Here is a 27,832-nt window from a genome sequence, read left to right on the forward strand (position 1 = left end):
TCAGATTACGTTTATATATCTACATCAATTAAAAGGCCAAGCATGCTCGACTATTAGTAATACTCCCTCCTTTTTATTTAGAATTTTTACACTTCTTATTTGACCATTTTTATTTAATTGTTACCCTTATACTTATACACCACCACCCATTGAAATAATCTACCTAAAACCTTCCCACCTACCTTATTTTTCGCCTCCTACTATACTTCAATGCTTCTTTTTACATTTCGCGAAACAAAATATTTTTCAGTTAATACTTCTTTTTTTTGCTTTTTGAAAAATTTCCTTAACCCCACAATAAGGTGTAACAATTAAAAAGACAAATGAAGTATTTATATATACTTAGAACATTTTTGAGTAGTGAGCTTTCACAAAAGTTAAAACAAGTGTTTAGAAACCTAAAAAAAGAAATTTATGTTTTTAGTGTCACAGTTACAGAATTACCGTGGATAACTATCAACAATTTACGATTCATAATATAATCATTAATTAGTACAACTTTTGAACCCTCAAATCCATATCTGTAACTACGAGTGATGTTAACTATGGTCCTAAGTCCGTTATATTTGCTTCAGAAACATATTTTCCTCCCAAAAGCAAATTTGTCAGCTCAGAAACAAAACAGCCAAGAAGATGGGCCAAGGAAGAAAACAAAGTACCCTTAAGGGAGAATACTGCCACTGCTTCTGTTTGATGCAATGTTCCAATAAGATAGGATCATCGTCAGCACCAAAGGGAAAGGAGTATGCAGTTCATTTACATGTATTTACACATTAAATTGAGACATGGAAGGGCAAACGTAGTGGACTAGTGGTAACCAAAATGTACACATGAGACACAACCACTCACAATCAATGCCGAAATCTCTAGCTGCTGGGACGCTGCTAAGCTGAAAACACCCAAAATTTTCAACATCCCCACCATACGACCAAAATTTTGCTCCAAGAAAACATAATTAATACTCGAAAGTCGAAACCCTTGTTCAAAATCAAAGCTCTAGTTTGTAGACCAGTCAATAGCTGCATAAAATTTGAGGTATCATGAAAGAAAAGGTCAGTTTCAGATTCAATTGAAGGAAATATATGAAGAAATTCATGTAAAAGTAATAATAACGGAATATTACGCTAAGCCCAACATTACAACTAATAACCCTTCCCTACCTCCCTCCCCCTTTCCAATTCTTCTTCACAACTTTTAAAAAATGAGAAACAAAGGGGGCAATACCAATTGAACAAAGGGAGATGTGCAGGAGGAAACTAGCACTTACAAGAAAGTAACTTGTTAGTAGACTTCACTATTAGTCTGAAGATATTTGAACTTTACATGAGTCATCACAAGCCACAACTGCTATAAACTAACTCGCTCATTTTGACTTCAGGCTCTCCTTCATTTTTCTAATCTGTTCTTCTTGTCTCTACAGCAAAGTAGAGGAAATAAATCAATAACATGGTCACCTGAAGAAAGAAAACAAGGCTTAGTCGAAAATCTGTAACCTTATACAACATCTTCCACCACAATTCCGATCTATCTTGTAGTAAGCGCCACTCGATTGCCATCTCATATTCAAGGGTGTTTGGCTGAGAAGAATGTGATGTAGACACTGCTTCTCTCTGACAGAAGAAACCAAAATAAAGTGTTCAAAATATTGACGGACCTCAGCCAACTAAAAGTTCTAATACTAAGGTGAAAAACGTGGAAGGAAAGGTGATGTGAAAATGGTGCATAAGCAAGTTATGAATACCGTTTCCCGCTGCAGTTGATGTCTAAGTTTATCGATGACCAGATGACCAGGGAATGGGGAATGCTTTCCATGAAAGCATACAGCCTGTCTGCTGCCTACAATAGGCCTGCAAACAAACAAGCAACAAGTTATGATCTGGGGATCTTCCCATATAATGTTTCAAACCCGGAGTTGCAAAAACTAAGTACCACAACGGAAAAGGGAATCATCACTGCAAGACAGAAAAATAGAAACATTACAAAAGCCAATACGTTTTTCTCTTCTACTATTCACAGTTTCCGAAAGTGCTGCTAGATGTGATTCTGTTTACAACCAAATATACAAAAAGCAATTCAACCTATTGTCTCCTTAATAAAACTTTTCCTCCTCACTCAAGGTTTTCTACTTGTATGCTCCAATATAGGCATTTCACCAACCAAATGGGGACTGCCAACAGAGTAAACCAACCCAAGTAAAGCATATAAGTCTGCGACTTATGTATGAAGATGCAAGAACATCTTCATATGCTCAAACAGCTTTCCCCCATTTTACATTGTCGCTAAGCCGTGCTCAAATGCAACCTTCTCCGTCAAAGGTGGGAAAGTAAAAGATAGTTGGGGTTATATGACCGGAAAAATTCAATTGAAGGTCAAATCTATCATATTCAAGAGCAAGGCATTGGAGCTCTCTCTCATGCTGTCTAAGGCACTAACATGGTGACAAAACAAGGTCGCATTGTATCGTTTCACCCGTGTTGTAAAGGTTTTGAAATCTACCGAACCGATATTACCCGCATCGTAAGGTGTAAAAAAACCACATTTTAGGCAATATCTAGAGATATCTCATGGTCTAAGCCGATATTTGGCGGTACGACAATAACATCATTTCTGTTCCCGCATCACCGTGACGATTACCGCGATCGTGACCGAAACCACATTTTCGAACTATGGGCATTAAGGCACATACACGGTGATTGATGCTTCAGTTGTCATCACAGAAGAATGGCTATCTTTTTCGCTCTGCCCATGCTTTTCTCCTCTCTCCTCTAAGCTTAGCAGCTGAATTCCTTTTCTTCCCGAATCCTATAAATCCCCTTTCTTCTGTATAGCAATGGGGGTTTGAGAGTAAAATCCACATATTGGGCTTTAAGTCGGCTATGCAGAAGCTAACTATTTTATTTGGCCTTGGCTGTAGGTTATTATGGTTGAGTGATACTATGACTAACACAAACACATTTGTGTGTCTGTGTGTGAGTATACTCTTATATGGAAATTTAGAACATCCAATGGTCTCCTATGCTACTTTCTCCTGCTTTTTCTCTTCAAGGCTATGAGGCTAGAATAAAGCTAGGCTCATTATATTTGATAAGAGAAAGAGTACACGTGTAAGCCTCCTATCCACAATGTTTAAAGAACTTCAACTGTGTTGACTATGAGCTTACAAGGTTTTTCATCAACAATAGACAAACCTTCCATTTGGGAGCATTAAGCATTCTTTCTCCAGCCTCTTCAGGATCTTATCTGCTACTACTTGCGTTTTGAAGATAACAAATGCTTGCCCTACATTGTAGCAGATTGAAAGAATAACTCTTAGTAGATTGGCAAAGACCTTAATTGCAAGGTGGCATTGTTCTTCAGCATAATGAACTTTAACAATAGTACTAGTGGGCACATACCAGAACGCCGACTAGATATTGCAGTATGCTGAACCATTTTTGCAGTGCAACTTTCGTCAAAAGCATGCCAAACTATATTCTGCATATAGCACAAGGATACACAACGATTAAAAGAGTATGCTGCACAAATAAAAATATAATATACCAGCTACATCCTGCAGAGAACTCTCCTTTCTCTTTCGATTTTATGTACAAATGTGAAAGCGATTGCCAAAAGAAAAAGACAGTAGCAAACTTGCAATTTGCAAGTGTATATTTCTGCAATTTCTTTCTTTCTCTATCTTTAAATCTACATGACAAAACAATTATACTTCCTCCGTTTCAAATTACTCGCTACACTTTCTATATAGAGAAGTTTCATATTACTTGCTACACTTTTTTTTCCTTTTATGAGAAAGTTTTAAACTGTAAATTTACCAAAATACCCTTACTAAAGATATTAAACAACACTTAATTACTTATACCTAACCAAACATTAATTTAAAAACAAAAACCCACCACCATCATCAACAACTTCACCCCTTCTCTCTCCTCCATTATCTCAAATTCCTTTCTCTCCTCTCACTACCACCACCATCAAGGCATCAACCTCTATTTCTATTTCTCTCTTCTCACCCCCACCCACCACCAGTTTTTCTCTCCTCTAGTCCTCTCTCCACCACCACCCACCTCTTTCTTAACCTCTTCACCTCACTCTCTCCTCTCCGACCACCACCATCTTTGCGCCGCTCGGCTCGCCATCACGTTGTGCACCTCAACGCTCATCCACTTCACCTCCTCCTCTTTCCTCGTGATCTTTACCACCACCACCCGTTTCTCTCTCCTCTCTCCACCACCACCCACCTCTTTCTCTCCATTCTCCACCATCACCCACTTTGACAACCAACACACCAAAATTCGACCACGACACCACCTTAGTAAACCACCACACCACCTTAATTAACCACGCCTAAAATTCCAAAACTGGGTTCAAATTAGTGGGTTAGAACCACCATCTTTCACTCTCCTTTCATTATCTTCATCATATTTTTCTTCAAAGTATTAAGGCCAAAACTTTTTTCTCTCTTCAAATTAGGGCTTTGGTGGTTCGAATTGGGTTTTGGTGGTGGTTGTGGTGGTTTGTTTTGTTAGATTAAGGTGGTCTCGACGGTTTCTATGGTGGTTAGGTTTGTGGTCATGTTGGCAGGTTGTACGGTGGGGGTGGTGGTAGAAGTGTTGGTTGGTGGTTTACACGGTTATTGTGGTGGTTACTTTAGGTTATAATCATACTTAAATCACATACCCTCATATAACTAATATTACACAAACAAAAATTGCCTAGGGAACCGTAAAAAAAGAAGTGTAACGAGTAATTTGAAACGGAGGAAGTACATGACAAGGTATCATCGAACAGACACACTAGTTATCCAACTCAATTAAAGAACATACAAATACTTTGATAACCACATCAAAACTCTCTCACCTCAACGTCAGTGGAAGTGTATGTTGGATCCAAGTTCTTGAGTAGAACAAGTCTACCCTGCTCATGGGCATCTTTCATCCTATCTTCCCAAGGCTGAAAAACATATATAAGATGTAAAATCATCATTGAAGTTTGAATGACGAAACAAGGACAAATAACATCATGACACATCAGTTAAATTTTCAAAATTCTAGATAACAACAAAAGATTCTACTAGACATGTCAAACAGGTCGCTCAAGTCATGCTAGGGTCGGATTACTTTAGATTTAAGTTATTACACATCGTCTCATTTTAGTTTGGGGTTTGAAAATAAATGTTTGTCGCCCAGATTTTGGGGTTACAGGTTAATTGACCAGGTTACACAATGCCAATGTCTTTAACTATAAATGGTTATAATATAAAGATTTTTCATCCTAGGTTAATATAGGATTAAATAATTACAAAGTGATGTCAGAATAGAGAAAAGTGAAAATTGTGTATACAAAAAAGAATTTGCATCATATAACTAAAGCAGAATCCAAACCATAAAAATAGTTGTGAATTTAGAATATTTTTAACGATGTGACAAGTGTTTCATCATACACAATACTTCCAAGCTTGTATATTTTTGGTTGCTAGCACTTTGTGCATTATATTATACTCAAAATGACTCGTAGTATTTGTCTATTTGATATACCAATTTCCTGGGTCCATTTTAGTCCAGGTTAGTTTTTGACATCTCTAGACTATCCATGAAAAAAAGCAAATAATGAAGAACGACTTAGAAAGTGGAAACATGCAATGAATCTTCGGGGTAAATTCAACCATCTTTCACCAACCTTGGTTCGTTCGAATGGTAAGGATTCGTATCTTATGACTATGAAGTCATGGCATCAGATTTTCACCAGCCCCCGACCCCCCACTCCCGAGGGGACTAGCACGATAAGGTTGGACTCTAGCATCAACTGGGTTATTCAACTTATCTCAATCCATTAAATAATTAAATACGGTAACGTAAAACTCGTCAGATACAATTACTTGGACACACAAGCATAAAAAAAATATATTCCATTTGTTTCACATAGGCCAATAAAATTATCTTCAATTATAATCTAATTATTCGCACATCTAAGGGATATATAAAGGAAAATTGTCAAAAAAGACTTATTTGCTATTAAAAGAAACCACACTCTGCCATAACCTACCTTGTGAAAAAAGAAAGTTTGTGGCCTTGTGGGCCTTGTGGCAAACTACCTTATTAGGAATGGTTCCAAATAAATGATCAGACTTCCATATTTGGAAAATTATGCATGTGCGCGCGCGCGCGCACACACACACACACCCTCACTCCTATTGCCCTCACTCCGAGGGGACTAGCACGATAAGGTTGGACTCTAGCATCAACTGGGTTATTCAACTTATCTCAATCCATTAAATAATTAAATACGGTAACGTAAAACTCGTCAGATACAATTACTTGGACACACAAGCATAAAAAAATATATTCCATTTGTTTCACATAGGCCAATAAAATTATCTTCAATTATAATCTAATTATTCGCACATCTAAGGGATATATAAAGGAAAATTGTCAAAAAAGACTTATTTGCTATTAAAAGAAACCACACTCTGCCAGAACCTACCTTGTGAAAAAAGAAAGTTTGTGGCCTTGTGGGCCTTGTGGCAAACTACCTTATTAGGAATGGTTCCAAATAAATGATCAGACTTCCATATTTGGAAAATTATGCATGTGCGCGCGCGCGCGCACACACACACACACTCTCTCCTATTGCCCTCACTCCTTACTCCCTCCCTCTACCGAATCTCCACCACCCAACCTCCTTTCCTTCTCCATACCTACTGCACCACCACCATCATGACAACACCACATAGCCACGACCACCAACCTTCTATGGCCCACTGCCCCCATTGCAGCCTAGAGCATTGTCCCCCAACCTACACTATGCCTCTTCCTCTACCACCAACCATTGACAAGTTCAAGCTACTTTTTGCAGTTATAATTCAATAATTCTATGTTCTTCAATCGATAAATCTTCGTATACCATCCTTTTGTTAATCTCACGCTCCATTTCATGTCACTAAACCTAGATCTACTTGTGATGGAAAAGGGAAAGAAATAAGCGAAAGGAAAAGCTAAGGCCATTAGGATCATGGACATCATCGAAGGAAGTGGAGAGGTAAGAGAAGCTGTTTTGCAAGGATCTTAGTTTTAGAAGGCACAAGACCAAAGAGTGCGCATCTCGTAGGCAAGGTGCACTTTTATAAAAAAAATTATTAATATTTTGTAGTGTCCTCAAGTAACGACAAAAAGAAAAAGAGTGGAAGATTAAAAAAAAAAATTGACATTTTGACTCTAGAGGCTTCCTTTATACTTCGCACATCCAAGACAAAGAAGCCTCTAAATGAAGATTGAAGAGAAAAAAGAGTTATCGAAAATTTGATCAGCAAAAACGACGGAGACGCCTCACCGGCATTCTTTGTCATGGCCGACGAAGCAACGGCCACCAATTGCTTTCCACTCACAAATCAGGTTTCTGCGAGATTAAGCATTTCAAATTAAGTTTCATAATGAAGCATTTGAGTGCAATTAATTTAGAGATTTTGCTCGAATTAGGTTCTTCATGTATGCTTTAATTTGAAGATACTTTTTTTTGAAGTTCAATTCAAATCCACTCTCTTATTCCTCATCCCAAAAGGCGCTTAAGTAGTTGCCTTGTGAGTCCAAAAAAGGGAGCAAAAGCTCGCACCCGCGTCCCCTTTTGTGCATCGATGCGCCTAAGTTGGATGTGTTTTGAATTAGCCCCTTCATTGGCCTAGCACCTAGGCGCGCTTATTAAAACTGTGGTAAGGATAATGGTGACTAGAGCTCCAAGAATTTCAAACGATGTATGGTGGACTAGTAGCAAAAAGAGTTGGGTTAAGTGAAGAAAGGTGCTTGATGGATAATCGTAATTATGGGAAACTAAGGGCGGGAGGGGACGTAAATACATTGGTTATGTAGTCAAATTATCTTCTCCCTCCTTTGTTAAATTTCGTGGTGAAACCAAGTGTTACAAATTTTTTTTAAAGGGAAATTATGACATTTTCGTGGCAGCAAACTACCACTTCATTGATTCAAAACCTTGACTATTGTCTTCGAAATTGGCTTTCTTTTGTCCCTTTTCTTCTTTTGTTTCCCTCTTGTTTTCTTTCTGTCTTTTACTCTTTATTCATTTTCCTGCTTCGTATACCCTTATCCTTTACCTCATTTTCTTCAAGATTGAAATCTTATGCTGGACCCCTAAAAGTGCATTAATCACCAATGAGCGGCACAAAGAGAAATCTTAGGGATGTTTTTGGGATTACCAACATGCTTCTTTCTCAAAGAATCGTCATTCTGAGATCTGAAGTTAGTTGGTTATTCTCTTCTAGCTCCAATTCATCGTTGAGTTGTTATGCTTGCATAATCCATTGTATTCTATGTTACCTGGACGGTTAGGAGTGTCGAGTATGGATACGGATCCGAGTGTCTGTACGACACTTCAAAAAAATCAGGCCACGGGGACTATGTTCGAAATTTGGACATGGGTACGGGTATGGCGAAATTAATATTTTATAATTAATCCGCTAATTTAAATTTTATAATTGTCTATTTGTAATATACTAATAAAATTAAGGTATTTGCTTAAAAAGAACCAACAACTAAGAAGAGAAAAAATGATTAACGAAAAAAGAAAGAAGTGTAGAACAAAAGAAGGAAAGCACTAAAGGAAAGAATAAAAAAGAACAAGTAAAAAGAAGAAAAAAGGAAATGAGTACGTGACTCATGAAGCCATAAAGGACAAAAAAAGAAAAGAAATGATTAGAAGGTGAAGAGACCGATTCGAAGAGAGAGAAGCGAAGGAAGAGAAGTGAAGAAACTTACCGACAAGTTCGAAGGACTTCCTTTCCCTCTTCTTCTCCACTTCGCATTCGAATTCTAGGGTTTGAGCATCTAGGGTTTAGCATTGTCGTGTCCGAGTGGAAGCTATCAGATGTGAAACCAAATTCGTACCAGTGCCGCTCTCATGTTGTACCGACACCGGTATATGGCAAATTTTGTCGAGTCTGAGTAATAGAGATTGTCTCGAAGATTTGTTGAGTTTCAATGTGATGATGATAGTTTTGTCAATAAATTTTTAGGGGTTTAGCATATGAATGTGAAAAAGAAGAGGGGAAGGGAGAAAGTATATGAAGCAAAGGAGGAAGGAAAATGAATAGAGTTAAAAAAACAAAGTGTGCTTAGAGAAAAAAGGAAAAAAGAAAGTTACTCCCTCAAATTTTTTACCATAGTGTTCAAACCCATCGATGGGTACCTTTTCACCACAGAAAAGCCATGAAGGTACATTGCCACAACTTATTTTACGAGGAATTTGTTGGCAAATGTGTGTTATACTAGGCTGTTTTTCGCAAATTTAGGATAGAAAATTCACGCAATAAGGAACAACTTTATAAAAATACTTTACATATGCAAACCATTGCTACAGCCTACAAAGATGGAGTAATCTAATCCAAATATCTTAAATTTTGCGGGGAACTTTAAGAAACTCTAATAGCAATTAAGACGCACGCAAAGATCCAGGAAGAAACACAACTTTAAAAAAAGACGAAATAATTCACTTTAAGGCTAGGGATTAGATGTTATGAGCAAAATTGCTTCACTGAAATGGATAACAAAAGCCATCTTCCTTTGACCCCTCTCTCCACACCCTAATAGGACCAAAAAAAATTCTCCACATCCGTTTTATCTAATTATCTGCTTCACAAAAGCAAGTTATCAAGGAGAGAGAGTCCTCAACAACTTACAACCCAACAAGTTATTAACACTTCCTAACAACCTGAGAATATTTTATCCTAGAAACGTAAAAAAAAAAAGTCATGCTAAGTAGCCAAAGTACTTTCACAAAGTGATACTTGGTGAAATACCAGCTTATTACCCTAATAAAAACAACATGCCTAAGAAATGTCAAAACAAAGAATGCAGAAGAAGAAAACTCACACTTGCTGTGAACCATTTGCTCCTGTCCTGTATGCATAAGAAAGGTGAACGAGAAAACATCAGCACACTTCATTAACACACAAGAAGCATCAGCAAGAAGATTTTAAGCATAATAATTTGTTCTCATCCTCACATATTTGCAATCAAAACACAATCACTTGATTTAAATTTCAAAATATTGTAGCTGTAATGATCCATGAGAATACCTCATGAACCAAAATGGCCGGAAGTCCCTCAATGGACCTGCATAAAACCAGTTAAGCTCAAAGGTGAAAGCCTTGTAGCTTTAGTAGAAAACTCAAATACAGTTCTAGAGTTCTAGTTGCCCATAAATTTCTTCCGTTCAATACCGGAGTAGTTGGGCATTCACAAATTCCCCCATAAAAGAACATGTCCTCAACACAACCCCATAAAAGCTCAAGCAGAAGAAAAAAAGGGATGACTGTACCTTTGTTATATCACATTTTGGAATAACTACATTTAGTCCTTTCTGACTCGATTAATCTCATACACGGGTTATAAAATGAAAAATTTAGTTTTAACTACCTAATTTTGAAATAACTACTTTTTCTAATTTAACTACCTTTCTTTTTCCAAATTATTGGATTTACTAACTCTAAACGCCATCCGTCCATTTTTTTGTCAAGTGGGGCCCACTTTCATTCTTCCCCTAATTCCATAGATTTCTCCCTTAATTTTTGCATATCATCCAGCTTCAAACACAATATGTCAATCTTTCTTCAAATAAATCTTCTGCATTAGGGGTTTAGGGTTATTGTGCATTGCAACTTTAAGAAAGTTTGCCAATTTCAACAACTCAAAGTAAATATAAGTTCCAATTTTAAAAACTAGGGTTCTTAACTAATTCTTTTTTAGAATTGGAAGTTTTTCAATAAGCTTCCAATATGAATTGAAATATGTACTACATTGAAGATTAGTTAAAATAAAAGCTTCAATATTGCTGAACAATCATTCAATTAGGCTCATTTAATTATCAATTAGAAGCTCTATTTTAAAAAAGATCTCACTTAACATAATCCCTGATTTTGTATGAACCCTAATCAAGAAAATTAAAACGACAATCTTACCTTCGTTAAAGTTGGATGGTTAGCTACCCTCATAGTAAAACAAGAATGCACAACAAACTCTGAATTTAGGCTTTTCAAAATTATTTGAAGAACATTTGAGCAAAATGGTGTTACAAGAAGGAGAAGAAGGTTATAAGTAGAAATGACGACAAGAAATCTAAGGAAATGGAAAAAGGGCATAAGTGGGCCGCACATAACGAATTTATAGGCACGATCAAAGACCGCAAAAGCAAAAATTGGGGAACTTAAAAAGTAACATTAGTGAAAAATTAAAAACGTAATGCGGATATAGAAAAAGGTTGCAAAAACCAAAAAAATCCTCATAACAATACAATCCAATACCTCTTATTTCATATGAAATCATAAAAATGAATGTGCAATATAAGTATTCAACTTAAGAGCCTTAGTATAACACCAATGCCTTAGAAATAAAAAATGTTGATACCCACAACAAATGTCCAAAGAACGATGAATAGACAATCCAATGAGAAAAAAACCTTACGAATTTTTGAGTTTTACGAATATTCAACGGGTACCCTCGCAGTAAGGAGCCCCATAAGGTATTACAAAATACATGACTTCACCTGCCGTTAAGTTTTCATCAACTCTGTCGGTCGTAAAGGCAAAATTCTTAATCGACGGCCTAAAAGCACATACTCATCCACCAATCAAGCCACCAACACCCAAAAACCGCCCCTAATGTCCGCCCACTACCGAAAACCTTCCCCTTCCCTACTGCCGAAAACCTCCCCACTCCCCTTCTCCGCCGCTGAAAACTTCCCCCTCCCCTTCTCGAACCCCGAAAACCTCCCCCATCGCCTTCTCCACGGCCAAAAACTTGCCCTTCCCAAAAACCTCACCCTCCCATTCCCCACCCTCGAAACCTTCCTCCTCCCATTCCTCCAGCCGCAAAAACCTTCCCCCTCCCATTCCCCACGATTGAAAACCTCCCCCCTCCCCCCCCCCCTTTCCCGATTTTCAGCGGTGGGGAAGGAGAGGGGGGAGGTTTTTGAGGCTGAACTTTTTTTTTTCAGCAATTCATGGAAACATGAATTCGTGTAGAGAATGAATCAAGAAAAACATATGACTATACCAACTTCCAAAAAAGACCTTTTGGAGGAGAAGGGTGGATTGGTTATCATTTCTTTCTTCATTTCCTAATAGGGGAAGGGAAGGGGGGGTTCTCGGGGCTAGGGAAGGGGAGAGGTTCGAGGCTAGGGAAGGGTTAGGGGGTTTCGACGCTGGGGAAGAAGGGGAGGGGGAGGTTTGGGAAGGGGAGGGGGAGGTTTCGATTTTGGGGAAGGGGAGGGGGAGGTTTTCGGGGTGGTGGTGGCATGGGGGTGGTTGGGGGTGGCTGATAAGTGATGAGGGGTGGGGATTTAATTAACTAAGGTTAATTAGGTTCACTTAGAGTTAATTAGGTTCAATTAGAGTTAATTAGGTTTAATTAGAGTTGATTAGGTTTAATTAGGTTAGTTAGGGGTTTATTCGTTTGAATTAGCCTTAGTGACTAACGGAGTTGACAACCGCTAGTCATTAAGGGTATTATGATGATTTAGCCTAAATGAAGTGTCCAAGCACCCATATCGAAGTGTTCAAAACCCTTTTACCTTATCAAATATTCCAGATATTGTTAAGAGTTTAGAATATTTAAGTCTTGCAAAAGTGGTAAGACTCTTATACTATGAAAGAGTCTTGGGTCTTGACTCATTCACTAAACACACTTCGACATTCAAAGACACACAGATAGTTCAAAACTCTTATGTTTCTATACTAGAGTACTTAAGATAGATTGCAATTTATGGAGTTCATGAGAGTGTGAGGTCACTTATATTCAATAAATAATTATTGATAAGTAGGTGATATTTTCCCAAACTAGTTAGTGAGGGGTTTTTCCACATTAAGTTGCACTTATCACTGTCCTTTAATTTTAGCTTTTAAATTTGTTTATTTTTAGTTTTCTTATTATTTACTTCATGAACCCCTTAGGGAATTTGAACTCCCAACTCCAGCCTCAGTCCACCAGCGAACCTACCACACACACAAAATTTTGTCAAACTCCCAAAACACTCCGTCACCACAGCCACAAGCATATCATCCTCTAACCACCAATAATTACCTTTAGAGCCCACTCATAACTCAACCCTCCACCAAATACCTGGTCCCTGAGACTTTCACCTTCATGAATAAACCGCACGACCCGACCCGACCCATCCTTCTAGCGCCAAGCAACGAGAGACTAGTGTTTTGGACTATATGGAATTTCCAAGCTATTAAAGCATGAGAGCACATATCTCATGAGCGACCTCCATCTCTTGGGAAATCACCCCCAACGAACCAAGGGACCCACCATAATGCAGATAAACTTAGCAAGGAGTCAAACTTTGTGAAGTTGTTGTTTGAGAATGATGAAAGAGAATCAAATCCGTTGAATATAGAATGCAGTGGAGAATGATGAGGGTGAGGATGAATGGAGTAATTAAACCCCAATATTGTTTCTCTTTTTCTTTTCATTGAATGTACTAAACAATACGAAAGGGAATTCCTCATTCAAACACTAACAAAATTATTACATCCCCTCTCTTGATTCATTTTCCCTCAAATCCCCTTCTTTGAATATTTTCCCTTTATCGTGTGTGAACCAAACAACACTATGATGCTTTTGCAATCTTCTTTTCTACAAACAAGGATTACTAGAACTCTTTTTCTTTCTTTCTATGACGCCTTTTCCATAATTGCTCACCCTTTACTCTTTTATTATAATTCTCCTCAAAATTGAAGCACAACTAGACAACACATTCCGTTTATGTGCTTTTTACTATCCCAAGTTTTAGGAATAAAAGCGCCAATAAGCCTATATCACAAAGGGTGAAAGAAAAGTGTACCTTGTTTGCTTCAAAGTATTTGAGCCTTCGTTTGTTTTGAAGGAAGTGCACCTTGATTTTAAAAAGGCTTTTTCTTTACTTTTCTTATTTGCTTCAATATTACTTATATTCACGTCCTTTTTACTAAAATCTATATCACAAAGGGTGAAAGAAAAGTGTAAAGGTGCACCTAGTCTACCAAGATGCTCACCACTTTATCATGCGCCTCATGCAGAGGCTCATAGGAGCCTTTACACCTTTTGCCTTTTGAAACAAAGATGTGAAACATGCATATAATCTCCATAGTCCATAGTTTGCCTTTTAACAATCTAATACAAATACATTTTTCATCCATCTCCAAAAGATTCCTAATCTAGTTTACCCATGGTTGAAAGACGCTACAATGAAATCCTTAAAAGTATTATGTAGCTTGTGAGATAAAACTAAGCCAAGTGAGACAACACTAAGCCACGATCATTAATTAATAATAATCCATATATTCAAACTCATGCCCAAAAGCACAAAGCTTCTTCATATCAATATTAGATTTTACAAAAGCACACAAGAAAAAGGAAACTTAGAATGAAACAAGGGCCATATTTTTTTTGTGGATTTGAGATGGATTCAGTGAAACTGAAACACTTATAAAAAATTGGTGATATAATAGGGGAAGAAGAAAAAGCTTCTAATACAAGTGAACCAACAAAACTTACAGGTGGTCGTTGAGTGACTTCCTTAACACAACCATTTGCTTCAATCTCCTCATCTTTGGGCTTCTTAGTAAGCACTTTACACAACTTATTGTTGGATTCTTCCTCTACCATGCTATTGGATTTACGCTTTTTTGAAAAACCATTGCTTGTACCACCCATTTTCTTACTCAAATTGGCTTTGCTCTCAGTTTCAGCATCACCATTAGCAGGTTTTAGTGTCTTATTAGCTGCAACGTTATTGACAGCAGACCCCTGCTTATCTTTGGATTGTTTAACAAACACTTCATGCGGCTTTCCATCAGATTTGTCCTCCGTCGAGCCATCAGACTTTAGCTTTCCAGGAACACCATTGTTTAGACCATCTAATTCTTTGGTCCGCCAGCCTCTATCATTATCAGTAGCTGCACCAGCAGATTGAGAAGCCTTATTGGTCGCAACAGTGGCAGGTTCTGCAGTGCTAGTCCCACAATCGTCACTTGATCGTGGAGCAACCCCATCAATCTTGAGTTTCTTCAATCGCTTGTCATCAGACTTGTCTTTTGCAACAGCAGCAATAGCCTTGTTATTGTCCTTCAATTGTTTTGATTTTCTGCTGTCAGCAGCAGTAACAGGTGGTACCAAACCTTCAATACTTTTTCTAGAATGAACAGAGTTCAAATCATGATTTGCTGCATTTTTGTTCACAAGACTTTGCTTGGAATCTGGTGATCTAATTCTGAGTTTCTCACTAGAAGCCAAAGATACTTCAGTAGCAGGTAAAGATACTGGACCAAGATTATGAGCTCCAGCAGCATTACCTTTTCCTTTTAACCATTTATCATCTTTGACCACTAAAGAGCCAACTTTGGCATCACACTCGACAATCTCGTTAGCTCCACCAGGATCCTTGTTGACCAAATTTGTCTCCCTCCCCGTGACTAAACCAGTATTATCAGGTTCAGTAGCATCACTACTTCCCACAGGCTGGTAATTTGAATTGTCTAATAGACGTTTTGACCCCCTGTCATTTTTCACCAATAGAGAACCTGTAGTGGCATCATGCTCCGCGGCACCATCGACTGCAAGGGTACCTTTGACAGCAATCAACGGTTTCTCTACACCCACGGAGACGTTCCCGCTATCTACCTTAGGGCGATCCAGTAATTGAATATTTTTTTTGTTCAATAGTAAATTAACTGTGACAGATGAGCAACAAAAAAATTGTCAAGACACATGCATTTTCTCACAAGACTTGAAAAAAAGACTTCTAAGCACAGGAACACACCCTCAATCATAGCAATTTTTTCACCCAGCTCATCCGAAATGGTGTAATTCTGGACATCAAATGTGCGATAAAACACATAGTGCGCCATCTTAAGTTCTTCAACAGAGGGCTGCTGATTTCTCTCATCCTTTGAGATGCAAACAGCATTGCACTTGCCAGCAATTGCTTCCTGAATTGACATGAGCAGAATTAACATCTACGTCCAAGTGTAAGTGGCGAACCAAATTTCACAAGTGATCTTTATCAACCAAAAGGATCCTTAATTTTATGCCTTCATAACGTACAGACAAGAGAATGACTTCGTATCACCCGACTTGCTAACAACCCCCCCCCCCCAAACACACACACAGAAACTGAGATCTAGAATCCTGAATTCGTACATGAAGGATAGAAAGTGCTTTACTTTGATTCCAAAACGAATTCTCGTAGCGCGAAGTAGGTAACAATGGATAACCAAGGAAATAGAGGGGGGAATGAGCATAAAATCCATGCCTAATAAACATCATGTGCGCAAGTGACGTCACTCAAATCGACCTCAAATGCCGCACAAGCGTCAAACACTCATGCTTTACCGAAAGCCCCTAAGGCCAATATAGAACCAAATGCAGGAAGAGAGAAGCATTTAATTTTAGCTTGAACTTTGAAAAAATTGATCATTCAATACAAAGATAGAATCACAAATGAAAGGAAGTCAAACCAGCATATGTTTGGTTTGGCAAAGAAATTCTCCTCTAATTCTATGCGAAAGCACACCCATCTTTAAGCAATTTCAAACCACCCTCTATCGTATTCTTTCTCCATTGAATCAAATAATTGCATCTCCTCCATTGTCCCCTCCAATGTAATCTCTCTCTCCTCCTAAGTCCTAACCTTCTCACCTCTACCATCTTCTTTCTCTTTCAATTGCTTTCTCCAAAGCTACCACGTGATACCACCACCACGAATAGGCGTTTGGCGGTCAATTAAAACATCAAAACCGATTTCTAAACATATTTTAGTCTTAGTGCCCTTTCTCTCTTGAATCTTAGTTTAAGAGCACTAAGTGATGAAAGGGACAACTGATGGTGTATTGGTTGTGTTTGGGTCAAATATAGGGTGGTGAGGGCAGTTTGTGATGGGTTGTTGATGGTTGGGTATTGGTTGTGTTTGGGTCAAATATAGGCTGGTGAAGGGCAGTTTGTGATGGGTTGTTGGTGGTTGTTGGTGGTTGTTGGGGGGATTTTGAGTTTAAGGTGGTGGTGGGTTGTTGGAGTCTGTTGGTGGTGAATTTAGGTGGTTGACGGTTGTTAAGAGGCGCTAACAACCATCAACCATACTTAGCGGGAGGTGGTGAGGATGGTGGGAGGTTAACAACACCCGACGGTGTAGATGGGTTCCACATCTTGTTAATGTTGGTTGTCAAAGTTGTTAAGGGTGTCTATGATGTAAAGAAGTTTGTGATTTAGTGAAATCATTAGGGATGTGGAAGTAAAAGTAAGGGTTTTGGGGGGAGTTGGAAACTATGAAAAGTCGAAAGTAGACCCCAAAATCCATTAACAAAACATCATGAAAGGCAAACAAGGATATTTAGTCCCTTTCTCAAAACAACCCCCTAGTGCTTATTTAAATTAATAATATGATGAGACATCCATCTCGTAAATTATTAGTCGTACACCAATTGCCTAACCTAAGCACGTGAAAGGATTCGTCATATTATGTTAATACTTCTTAAACCTGCAAAAGACAAACGTGGTCATATTTAGTTATAATTGCGACCGTTATCGCGAACTAAATCATAGCCGCAAACACGACCTCATATGTGATTCTCTTCCTTCCCACTAGACTTCCCATGGAACCACCTTCTACACTTCAACAAGCCGACCTTCCTTCATTCTTTGTTTCGAAGCTAAGAGAACATCTTTAATGTAGAGGAAATCGAAAGTAATTTCTTTCACGTGCTACTAAGGAAATGCCCAAAAAGGCTTCATAAGCGAAGCTAAATACGCCACCTAATCCGTTGATATAACTATTGTAAGGGGAAATTTGATCCAAAATACCTTATTCTTGATCTCCAACCGAATCAAGACACAAATTCACAAATGTGCTACTAATAAAATTGTATACCCTATGGGAATCCCACATCATATACAATAGACCTACATATGACCCAAAAGGTTAAATAGAAAGCGAGGCAGCACAAAATCCCAACAAAAATTAGAAGTCTTTGACGGAGATAAGCCTGCATAAAACAAACAAAAAAGAGGTTCCATATATTATTTCATTGGCAACAGAAACACAATATAAAAACATCCAAAAACAAATGCTCGTCAAGCCACCAAGCTTGCAAATTGTCAAAAGTCGTCAGCTTGTGCGACCTCCTCTTCATGATACAAGATGATATCCTCTACAATAATATATACTCTGTTTCAAAACAATCCCAACCAAATAGCTTGCCTGTTTACCTTGTCTATCATCCTCCTAAAATTGCGTACCAAAGATCTTTGATGCAAATACTTTGAAACAAGAGAAGCATCTATATAGCACTACAAAGACTTTATAAATCACAGATAAAATTTCTAAAAAAGTTGCATGAGTACGAATTAATAGAGCAAGTTGAGCATAAGTCATCGACTCGACTAAAATAATTTCTACTAGACCTAGCTCAAAATTCGGGATCACTAAAAATCATAGGCATAAACCAAACTCATAAAGCATGATTACCCTCATGTACTTGTTTTCTTGGTGTTATTTGTAACTACACCCTAAATCTCATCATCGTTAAAAATAGGGAAAAAAAACTATGCGGCAAAAGAGTGATGACAAAGACAAGAACCTTGGTTTTTGGATGAGATGAAATAAATAAGAAGCTCATGAGCCAAGTAAGAAATGTTTTACATGATTTAAGATATCCAAAAAGGAACACTATGAGTTATATTCAAGGATGGCAATGGATCTTAATGGACCATGATCCATCTCATGATAATTCAAAAGATTTGGATCCAATAGAGTGGGATCAAGTTTGGAGCAAGTGTATAACGGGTTGAATCAAGATTTGAATCTTTGTTATAAAGATTCGACCCATGGATCCGATTTACAAAATGTAAAATTATATAAATATAGTCTACTTTATGTAATGAAAAATTATTATCCATAATGTAACCGAATTTGTAATGCATGTTTAATGTAAGAAATTTCATAATGCTTTTACACCAACCCACGTGATAGAAAAAAATCGTCGCCGCTTCATGGTCCAATATAGTTGGAGACACACTCTTAAGAGTATGTTCCACGGCTAAGAAGTGACCTAAAGGCACAAAAACAAGAAGCAACCCCTCTATCTTGTAGCCACCATGACAAAAGCTAGTACTCATTTTAGAACATTGCCTTTATCCCTTTACCTTTTATTCTAACTCACTAAAGCAATGAAATTCTTTTCTAAAAAAGAGTAAAAGAGCAGTATCACCAAAAGGTAAGAAAAGAGGGATTTAAATTAAATTTTGTTGTGTTTCATCCTTCTCCCTTTATTCTATGTCACTAAAGGAATAATAAATAGTAAAGATTAAAATTCTTTTATAACAAAAGGGTTAAAGGTCTTTCATGACAAACAAAAATGTTTTGAAAGGGAGTTGTAAGCCAAACATGTCACTTACATCAATGCCTTGAAAGTGGATGCACTTACTCACTTCCAAATAGATTGTTCCCACGTAAATTAGATATTACATAAGTTTAGCTCTATGGCAAGCAAATAAGCATCCTTGTATTCTAAATTCTCATCATTATTGTTGCCTAAGTGCCCAAATTAAGACCCCAAAGTCCAGCCTCTGTCGATAGGGTGCTATATATATGAAGCCTTAACCCCAACCGTAGATATAGAATGCTTGCTTTCGTTGGAACCTTAATCTGAAATGCATTAACTCCCTTCATCTTCTGAATAATTACGCAAGCATGAAAAATTATAGATTTCGTAAACTTATAGCCCAAAGCTTAACTATTGTTAATAATAATGAGTTCTGCTCCATCGTAATAGACACTTGTATTTTCAACTATAGGTTCTTCATGATTTATCTAACGAAAGCTGCATTCAAAGTGGTTAAAGAGTTGTTAAGCTGCCAAACAAAGACAAGAGATTAAAATGTAAGGCTAAATGTCTAGGACATTCAAGAATATTTAAATAGTGAAGTGGAAATCATGTTTCCCACACAATGAATAGATTAATCAAGGAAAGAATGACTTCCCACTTACCAGCATTATATGAGAGCACCAACAAAGAGCTGAAAAAGGAAAAAAAGAAGACCATCTATTGATCTAAGACATGCTAACTTACTTACTATTTAGTTAAAGCACATTATGGGGAACAAACACATCAAACCATAAAAATGAATAAGAATATATAGAGTAAGGAGAGTTGATGAAATCTGAGGGATAGTGATGAAGTAATAGCTTCCCTCTCTAACTTCTTCTAACATTTCTTTCTCTGTTAGTCTCTTAAATCTTATCATTCTCCCATCACATCCTTCACTCCAAATCATCTTTGTATTTCAGACATCACCTTTGTGCACCTTACAACATCTAGGCAGCGTTAACACACCTCTTAGTGCCTCACCCAAATCCGAAACTGCTCATACTTCCTGAATGAAATTGAGGGGAGAATGGATGTATGAACAAAATAGACCAACCAACGGCACCATTTTCAAGGAGAGATTTAATTCCCATTGTTACCTAATTCGCTATCTAATTCACCTTTTGAGTTCGCAATTCGCCCAAAATGGGCCTAAAATAAACCAAAACTGACCATAGTTTGCTTGTCTGAAATCTCAATTCGTAATTAGCAGTGATTCTAGTGATTCAGGTAACACTACTCCATTACTATTACTATTATTCAATTTCTAGTTTAAAGAGTAATCCTAAAAGACAATAAAAAGGAATTAGGAAGTAAACCCGTCCGTTTCATACGAACCATCCATATCAAAAAATTAAAGACTAAAGGGATAGGTTAGCAAAAGACACGGGATTTAAAGAAAAGAACTCATATTAGCAAAAAGCAACAAAATAAAAGCCATCCATTTCATATTAGTCATCCAATTTTTTTCATTAAAAATAAAAAATGAAGGGAGCAAACAATACTACCTATGCAATACATCACAACATCAAAAAGTGGCACATTGACCAAGGAAGAGCAAAGAGAGAGTGTGCAAGTTTTCTTTGTTGTCCAAGTGATAAAGAATAAAGTAGTGCACATGGTGGAACATGGGTGGCATAAGCAAGGAGCCAAGGACACATGGATCTTTTTGCATAGAAAAGTTTATCATACAAAGAAATGTTGGCAAGTATTATGAAACTTTCCAAAAAGAGAATATGTTGCATGTATTACGGAATGGAAGTAGTGATATCTTAAAATTACCAACAAAAATTGAAAGAGGGAGCTAAATTCTCCCAAACTGATTCCAGAAAGTTGTCAACATTTTGCGTGCTTTTGTTACCATATGGCATATATTTTATCACAGGATCTTCCTATAGACTTAACTTGCTGGAGAGGTTAGAGGAGGGAGACTACAAGAAGGCATTCTGCAATCTCAGAATAATTTGGTAAGAATAAAAAGACGCAGACAACAAAAGAACAAAATTAAAGTTTTGGGCCATGACACATGTGAGCAAGGTCAATCCGACAAGGGGAAGGCACACAAAAATTATCACCTTCCTGAAAATCCGGAATCGAAAAAAAAGTGATCCTTATCCGGTCCGAAGATCCAATCTTTTCCGGATACCCAATCCAAATTATATGAAAATCCTAGCATTTGAATTTTCGAATAGGATAAACATTCAACACATAAACAAATCGGAATGATCGGGTATTTTTGCACAGCGCTAATAACCACATTATGCCTTTTCCACTTCGCAAAAGTATTAGGCGAACTAACATGGCCAATCTAAGAGATACAGTGGTGTATAATGTTTGCGAAAATTTCCGTAGTGATGGAGGGAAACACGACTATGCTAGACTCTTGAGACTTTAAGCAATGTTATTCTATCAAAATGTCATACTAGTAAATAAAATATAATACTAGTAAATAAAATATAATACTAATAAATAAAATATAATACTCATAAATACTTCTTCTGATTTTAAATAGTTTGCCCAAGGGACTTGGCAAGTTTGTCAAAACACAACTTTAAGCATCATTATCTTCAATTATGCATAATTAAAATTGTAAAAAGTTCGATGAAAATACATATTGAGACGAATCTAGCAAAATCCCACATCACTATTCTCAAATCCCATATGCTTGATCAATCTTTCATACAAACATAATATAAAAATCACAACCAATATGTTTCACACAACGGCATAAAACATGCAAATCCAACTTTAATTGAAACCACATAGGAACTAGCACTCTGCATGCATACTGAATAGTGTCAATCTAATTAACTTTAATTCAAATCACATTCTCTAATCCACAGCAAACATAAAGAATCTATAATGGCTCTAAAAGTCATCATCTAGAGTTTCATCCATCAACCTCCCACAAACACTTCCAAAGAATATTAGCTTAAACTTAGCCTTATTCGATTAAGGAAGAAAGAAAAAAACCAATTAAATTCTTACTTAACGCAAGACCAGAATAAGAAGAAAACGAATCACACCATCCACTTACTTTAAAGAATTAAAAGAAAAAATATAATACCATCCACTTGCTTCTTGCCCACATTCCACCATTCTCACCATTTGCATCACCATGACCAGCACCAAGGGCCACATCAACTTCAAAATTGTCACCGATAACATCAACGTTTTTAGCACCCTTACTTGACTTCAAGAGGACATTTCATTTACTAGACTCCAGCAACTTACCCAACATAATCTAGCTAAAAAGAAACTCGTAATATCTTAGAATCTTACTAACAACCATAACATATAGAGGACGCTTTAAAATGCACCTCTAACTCAAGCGTCCCCTACAAAAAAAAAAACAAATTCATCACAAGCTACCTATATTCTGCTACAAGTACCAACTCATGCACCACCTTGCTGAACACCATAACTCTAACTCTCAATAGAGATTAGAGAGGATATCAAGAATCTCACACATCTAACACACTTATGTTGTTGAAACTACCACGCAACTGGTTCACCCAAAATGTCCAATATTATTGAGTTTTGTGAATAAATTTGGTATGCATGTGGGCAAGTTCCTAAATGCCCATCAAAGAAGAGAGAATAGAGGCACCATCAAGAGATATGTGGAGAAGAGGAAAAGAAGGAGAAAGAGTTATCCCTACTTAGATTAACCAATAAAACAAAAAAAAATTCTCTACCAAGAAAACTCTCAAGCTCAAGACCCATAATGTTGATGGAGGTTAATTTATTTTTTTTACAGCCAATGGACGTAATATTACATCTATATCAGGCTTATGCTATGTTACCCGGACTCGGGTACCCATGTCTAACATGGGTACGTGCCCAAGTATCTGACTCGGCTATTTTGTAAAAATTTCAATGAATTTTGGCCAAAAATGAAGTGTCTAAGTGTGGCACCCATGTCCGAGTGTCGAAGATCCGACACGGGTACTGAAGTAAAACGAAAAGGTCATATAACACAAGGCTAATGAATCCATAATGAGGATGGAGAATCTTTTGAAAACTTTTTCATGCAAGATGATCTTAGTTTCTTAAGGATGCTAGCAAGAGAACTTCCCTAATCCAACAACCAATTTCATTTCAAAAGCAAGGGTTCCTTTATAGGTCATAGCTTTGTAAGCTTTCACATCAACAGTGCCAAAAATGAAGACAAGAGTTCGCTATCTGGCAGAGTGGCAGATATTTGTTCACTTCATGAAGAATGCCAACAGTGAATCTTGCTTGCGTCTCTCTGTTCACTTCCTAGGATGTAGATGAGATGTAATGATCTGCCGCTTTATGTGTTGTCGTGAAACTACAGTAACCAACGAGAAGTAGTAATGGCAAGCAGCTTCACAGCATTTTCCTGATGCATTTGGTTTATTAAAAATTCAACTATCTTCTCTATCATGAGACTTTGTTTTGGAAAAAAAAAGGAACTTATTTAGCATCCTTTTCGTGTGGAGCAATAGCACTTCCAAGAAATACCCCAAATGAGAAACTATGTACTGAAACAATAAGACAATACTGATCCAGCCAATAGACAAAGTGGCAAAAAGACTAGGGAGAAGAAGAAAATATCTAATAAACCCAAAAATAGAAAAGGGAAAAGAAAACCGCTACAAAGAGGAGTTAGTACTTAGTGAAACAGGCTACTATATGTGGAAACGGGAAACTATTCAAACAAGCCGTAATTACAACAAGAATGACTCATAATACTACTAAAAACACCATTCATGATGATCGTACTAGGGAGAAGAAGAAAATATCTAGAAATATGCTAAAATGACAATATCACAAAATTGGTCTGAGGGCAAGGAGCATAAACAATATTGAATATCATAAAAGTCATATGATGAAGAATCAATAACATTACCAAGGGATTAATGTTCGCCAAGCCTTTGCCAACACCACTTGCCAGAAAGAGCTCATTCTCTAGCACATTCTCACCTTTTATATAATTTGATATTTCCGAAGGATAGAAGAACCAGAGTACTTTCACCTTTCTAGCACTATTTGAATGTTCCCAAATTTTGATTAGCTTACCAATATAAGGTTTGGTTTCACCTTCCTTGAAAAGATATACAGAATCATAGAGAAAATACTCTACACCATCATAAGTAAAAGATTCATAGAACTGAACCTCCTTTTTTTGGCCACCTCGACCTCTCTTTATACCCCAAGAGAAATCAATTTCATCACTTTTATCATTATCTATTGCATTAGACATTTGTATTTGTAGAGTGAAGATTCGTAGTCTGCATCAAAAAAGAAGCACAATGTTTGAACACAAAGTAATCACAAACACTTGGTGTACGTGGCTACACAAATAGTAAACCCATATACCCAATTATTAGCATGTACATTCGATCTATGCAATTAAATACAACTGAAGAAAAATTAGAGCCTCATCATTTTCAAATACTTGCCTCCGATTTTAATAGATGTATGCTTACAACTTTGATCATTAAGATCTCTAATTACTAATCAGTAAATTATAAAATATGATCTAATGAAAATATACATTGAGAGGAATCAAACATCTTACTACTAATATTTGTTTTTGTATATTAGCCAGAAAAACATCTGGTAGATGTATGTATATTAATAATGTAAAAGTGAAAAAGTTGTAGCAAAAACAAAATGATGGTAGTATATGATATGCGAAAAATAATATTAGTATATACATACATATGTGCAATTATTAACAATGGTTATAGTTCACCTATTTATTCGTTTGTACAAAGAGGAAGCTTTTTAAGCTCCAAAGATGTCAGATATACTAATGAGTAATTTTGTTCCAAATTCTTATAGAAGTATTACCACAATGTTATCTAAAAGAATCTTTTATACTCTAAAAGAATTAATCTGGTTATTACATTGATATAGTTTACCTTACCATTTAATGATAACTTTTATTTACCGAAAGCATGTATTACTTTTCTCAATTACGTCGCATAACTTCCTAACCTCTTGACCACTTGTTGATATAGTTTGCAAATTAGATCTCTTCTCATTTGATCAACATCTCAAAGATACCTCAAACACAATAATCCTACGAAACATCCTCTAGGTTTAAACTTGTGCTAAGGAATCAAAGCATTCCTCATATGTTGAATTGTCTCCGCCACGGACATAGCATACAGTCTAGGCTTCATACAATCATACCCCTCTTCTTAATTCCACATATTACTATTCTCAATTGAGTTCCAAGGTCAGCCACTCACCTATTATACCCCAGAAGCATCAAGGTTTCTGCCTTATTACTTTCATATGGGTGATAAATCAAACACTCCAACACCATAATCATGTTTTCTTTTATTTCAACAGACCTAATCATGTTACTAATTTCATGAAACATGAAGTCATGAACTACTTGAACATGCTCAACTTTACTTTATAAACCTAATACCCACCAAATTATCATAATACTCCCTCTATCCCTTAAATAGAGTTCCCATTTTTCTATTTATGCTTGTCCCAAATAGATTTCCCATTTCCTTATTTGGTATAGGTCCATAAAACATTATTTAGATTTCATGTTTTATTATATTATCCACTTCATCATAAATAAGATGACTTTGTAAAGTGACCCACAATAAACAATTCATGAATAGTATACCAACCTTAATTTTTAATTCTTATTAAATACCACTAAGGTCTCGCTTATGATTTCTCCTTAATACTTATGCCGAAAAGAAACAGGAACTCTATTTAGAGACGGACTCGTCCTGATTTCGCACAAACAAAGAAAACTAAAAACCCACCTAGACGCCTTCAAAAAAAAACCCACCTAGACATACAGACTCGTCCCTAAGCCAGGGTATGAGGGGGGCCGTCATAACAGGTCATTCATTCCAAATTTCAAGCCACAACTTCAAAAATTGATTTGATAAAACAAACTAGAACAATGAACAGTCGCATACGCATCTACAAATTGTAACATAAATATTTAAGTTCCATGAAACAAACACGGATTAAGAAGTTAAATTGGAATCATAAGTTTATAACATGTAAATTATCCCTGAAAACATGAAATGACATGAGATACAGAATAAATAAGTTGAATTCATGAAACAAATAATAATAACCGCATAAAATCAACCGCATGCATAATCACATGAAGTAGATTTGAAAATTCGCAAGAAACATGTAAAATCGCAAGAAAAGATCGTCTAAACAAGTAGATTCATCTAAGGGGAAAAAACCTGGAACGAGTATCAGCAATTCGAGTCCCAAAATTCCATACGAGTGAGGAAGTCGAGAGGTTTCTAAAGATTAGGGGTTGGGTAGGGTGTTATATGTATATATATATATTATTATTTTTTTTGGATTTTTCTACATGGTGTCCCATGTTTTTCGGAATTCTATGTTGTATCCGATTTTTTTAAACTCCATATATTGTACCTTTAAACTCTCTAAACATTACACAAAATACTGTTATTTCCCTAGGAACACTACAAGAGGGGGTGAATTGTAGTTGTAGAAATAAACGTAATTTTTTGCAGAAATTTAAACTTAAACGAATAAACAAGCTAGAGGAACACAAGGGATTTTTACGAGGAAAAACTTCTTGGGCTCAACAAGAAGAAACAACCTCGACCACTAGGGATTTTAAACTCAACTCTTTCACTAATTAGGCCAAACAATTTTGTTACAACATATTTCTAATCTCGAGCCACACCTTGAGTTCCTAAACTCAAGTTCCTGAGCCACTGTTCCCTTTACAGTAGTTCCTCTCAACTTCACTCGAAGTTTTCTCACTCTTACAAGCTTTACTCAAAGCTTCTCTCTTACAGAACTTCACTCAAAGTTCCCTTACCCCAAAACCAAAATACAATTGATCGAAATAAGCTTAGTCGAATTAGAGTAAGAAAGCAAAGAACAAATGGCTATTATGAAAGAATGAAGGCACTGACACTAAATTAGTTAAACTCACTTAATTACTTAGTCAGACACACTTTGGAACTTATTTAGACTTCAATATTTATAGTGATAATCACAAAGAACGTGGGAGTTAAAATCGAGTTCATGTTAAGTCCATTAACCTATAATGTTCCTTCCCCTAAGGAACACGTTTCTCATCATGTCCCATGATCCCATGATCTCATTTTGAACGTGGATATATTTTAGCCACAACTCCTAAAGATTAGGAGTTTCTTGAGTTTTATCCGAAAATCAGTTAAACATAAAAACAGATTTATTATTAAAACTGAATTTTTAATCTTTAAGAAAATATTATCTTTTAAACAAACTCTTTATAAAACCGGATAATTATTTTCTTATCTTTTCCCGAAAAACAAAATCTTTTCCTTAAAAAGATTTTCTATTAAAACTGATTTTCATTTAGATAAAAACTGATTTCCTATTATTTAGGCATGACTTACTCAATTTCATAATTGTACCGTTATACTACTGCACGCCTAAGTC

General features: G+C 36.6%; 1 protein-coding gene across 1 annotated transcript; it reads right to left on the reverse strand.

Annotated features, from left to right (window-relative positions):
- Positions 1-643: 643 nt before the first annotated feature.
- LOC104901549 (hypothetical protein) lies at positions 644-26,726 on the reverse strand. Its single transcript, XM_010689138.4, has 12 exons — positions 26,611-26,726; positions 24,279-24,660; positions 15,805-15,973; positions 14,541-15,715; positions 9,876-9,902; positions 4,858-4,950; positions 3,396-3,474; positions 3,189-3,279; positions 1,742-1,847; positions 1,494-1,610; positions 1,268-1,414; positions 644-1,019 (listed from the first exon to the last, which is right to left on the reverse strand). The coding sequence occupies exons 2-11, from the start codon at positions 24,630-24,632 to the stop codon at positions 1,364-1,366; spliced, it is 2,262 nt and encodes a 753-aa protein (XP_010687440.2). The 5' UTR covers positions 24,633-24,660; positions 26,611-26,726; the 3' UTR covers positions 644-1,019; positions 1,268-1,363.
- Between the last annotated feature and the right edge of the window lie 1,106 nt (positions 26,727-27,832).

This window comes from Beta vulgaris, chromosome 8 (assembly GCF_026745355.1).
Source record: "Beta vulgaris subsp. vulgaris cultivar EL10 chromosome 8, EL10.2, whole genome shotgun sequence".
Taxonomy (NCBI): domain Eukaryota; kingdom Viridiplantae; phylum Streptophyta; class Magnoliopsida; order Caryophyllales; family Amaranthaceae; genus Beta; species Beta vulgaris.

Bases quoted from the DNA above. Each gene is read 5' to 3' on its own strand.
- LOC104901549 (XM_010689138.4), bottom strand. From the start codon at position 24,632: ATGTCTAATGCAATAGATAATGATAAAAGTGATGAAATTGATTTCTCT. The intron at 3,280-3,395 runs GTATGTGCCCAC...GCTACAATGTAG, and splicing joins AATATCTAGTCGGCGTTCTG to GGCAAGCATTTGTTATCTTC. The intron at 1,611-1,741 runs GTATTCATAACT...TTCTTCTGTCAG, and splicing joins ATCAACTGCAGCGGGAAACG to AGAGAAGCAGTGTCTACATC.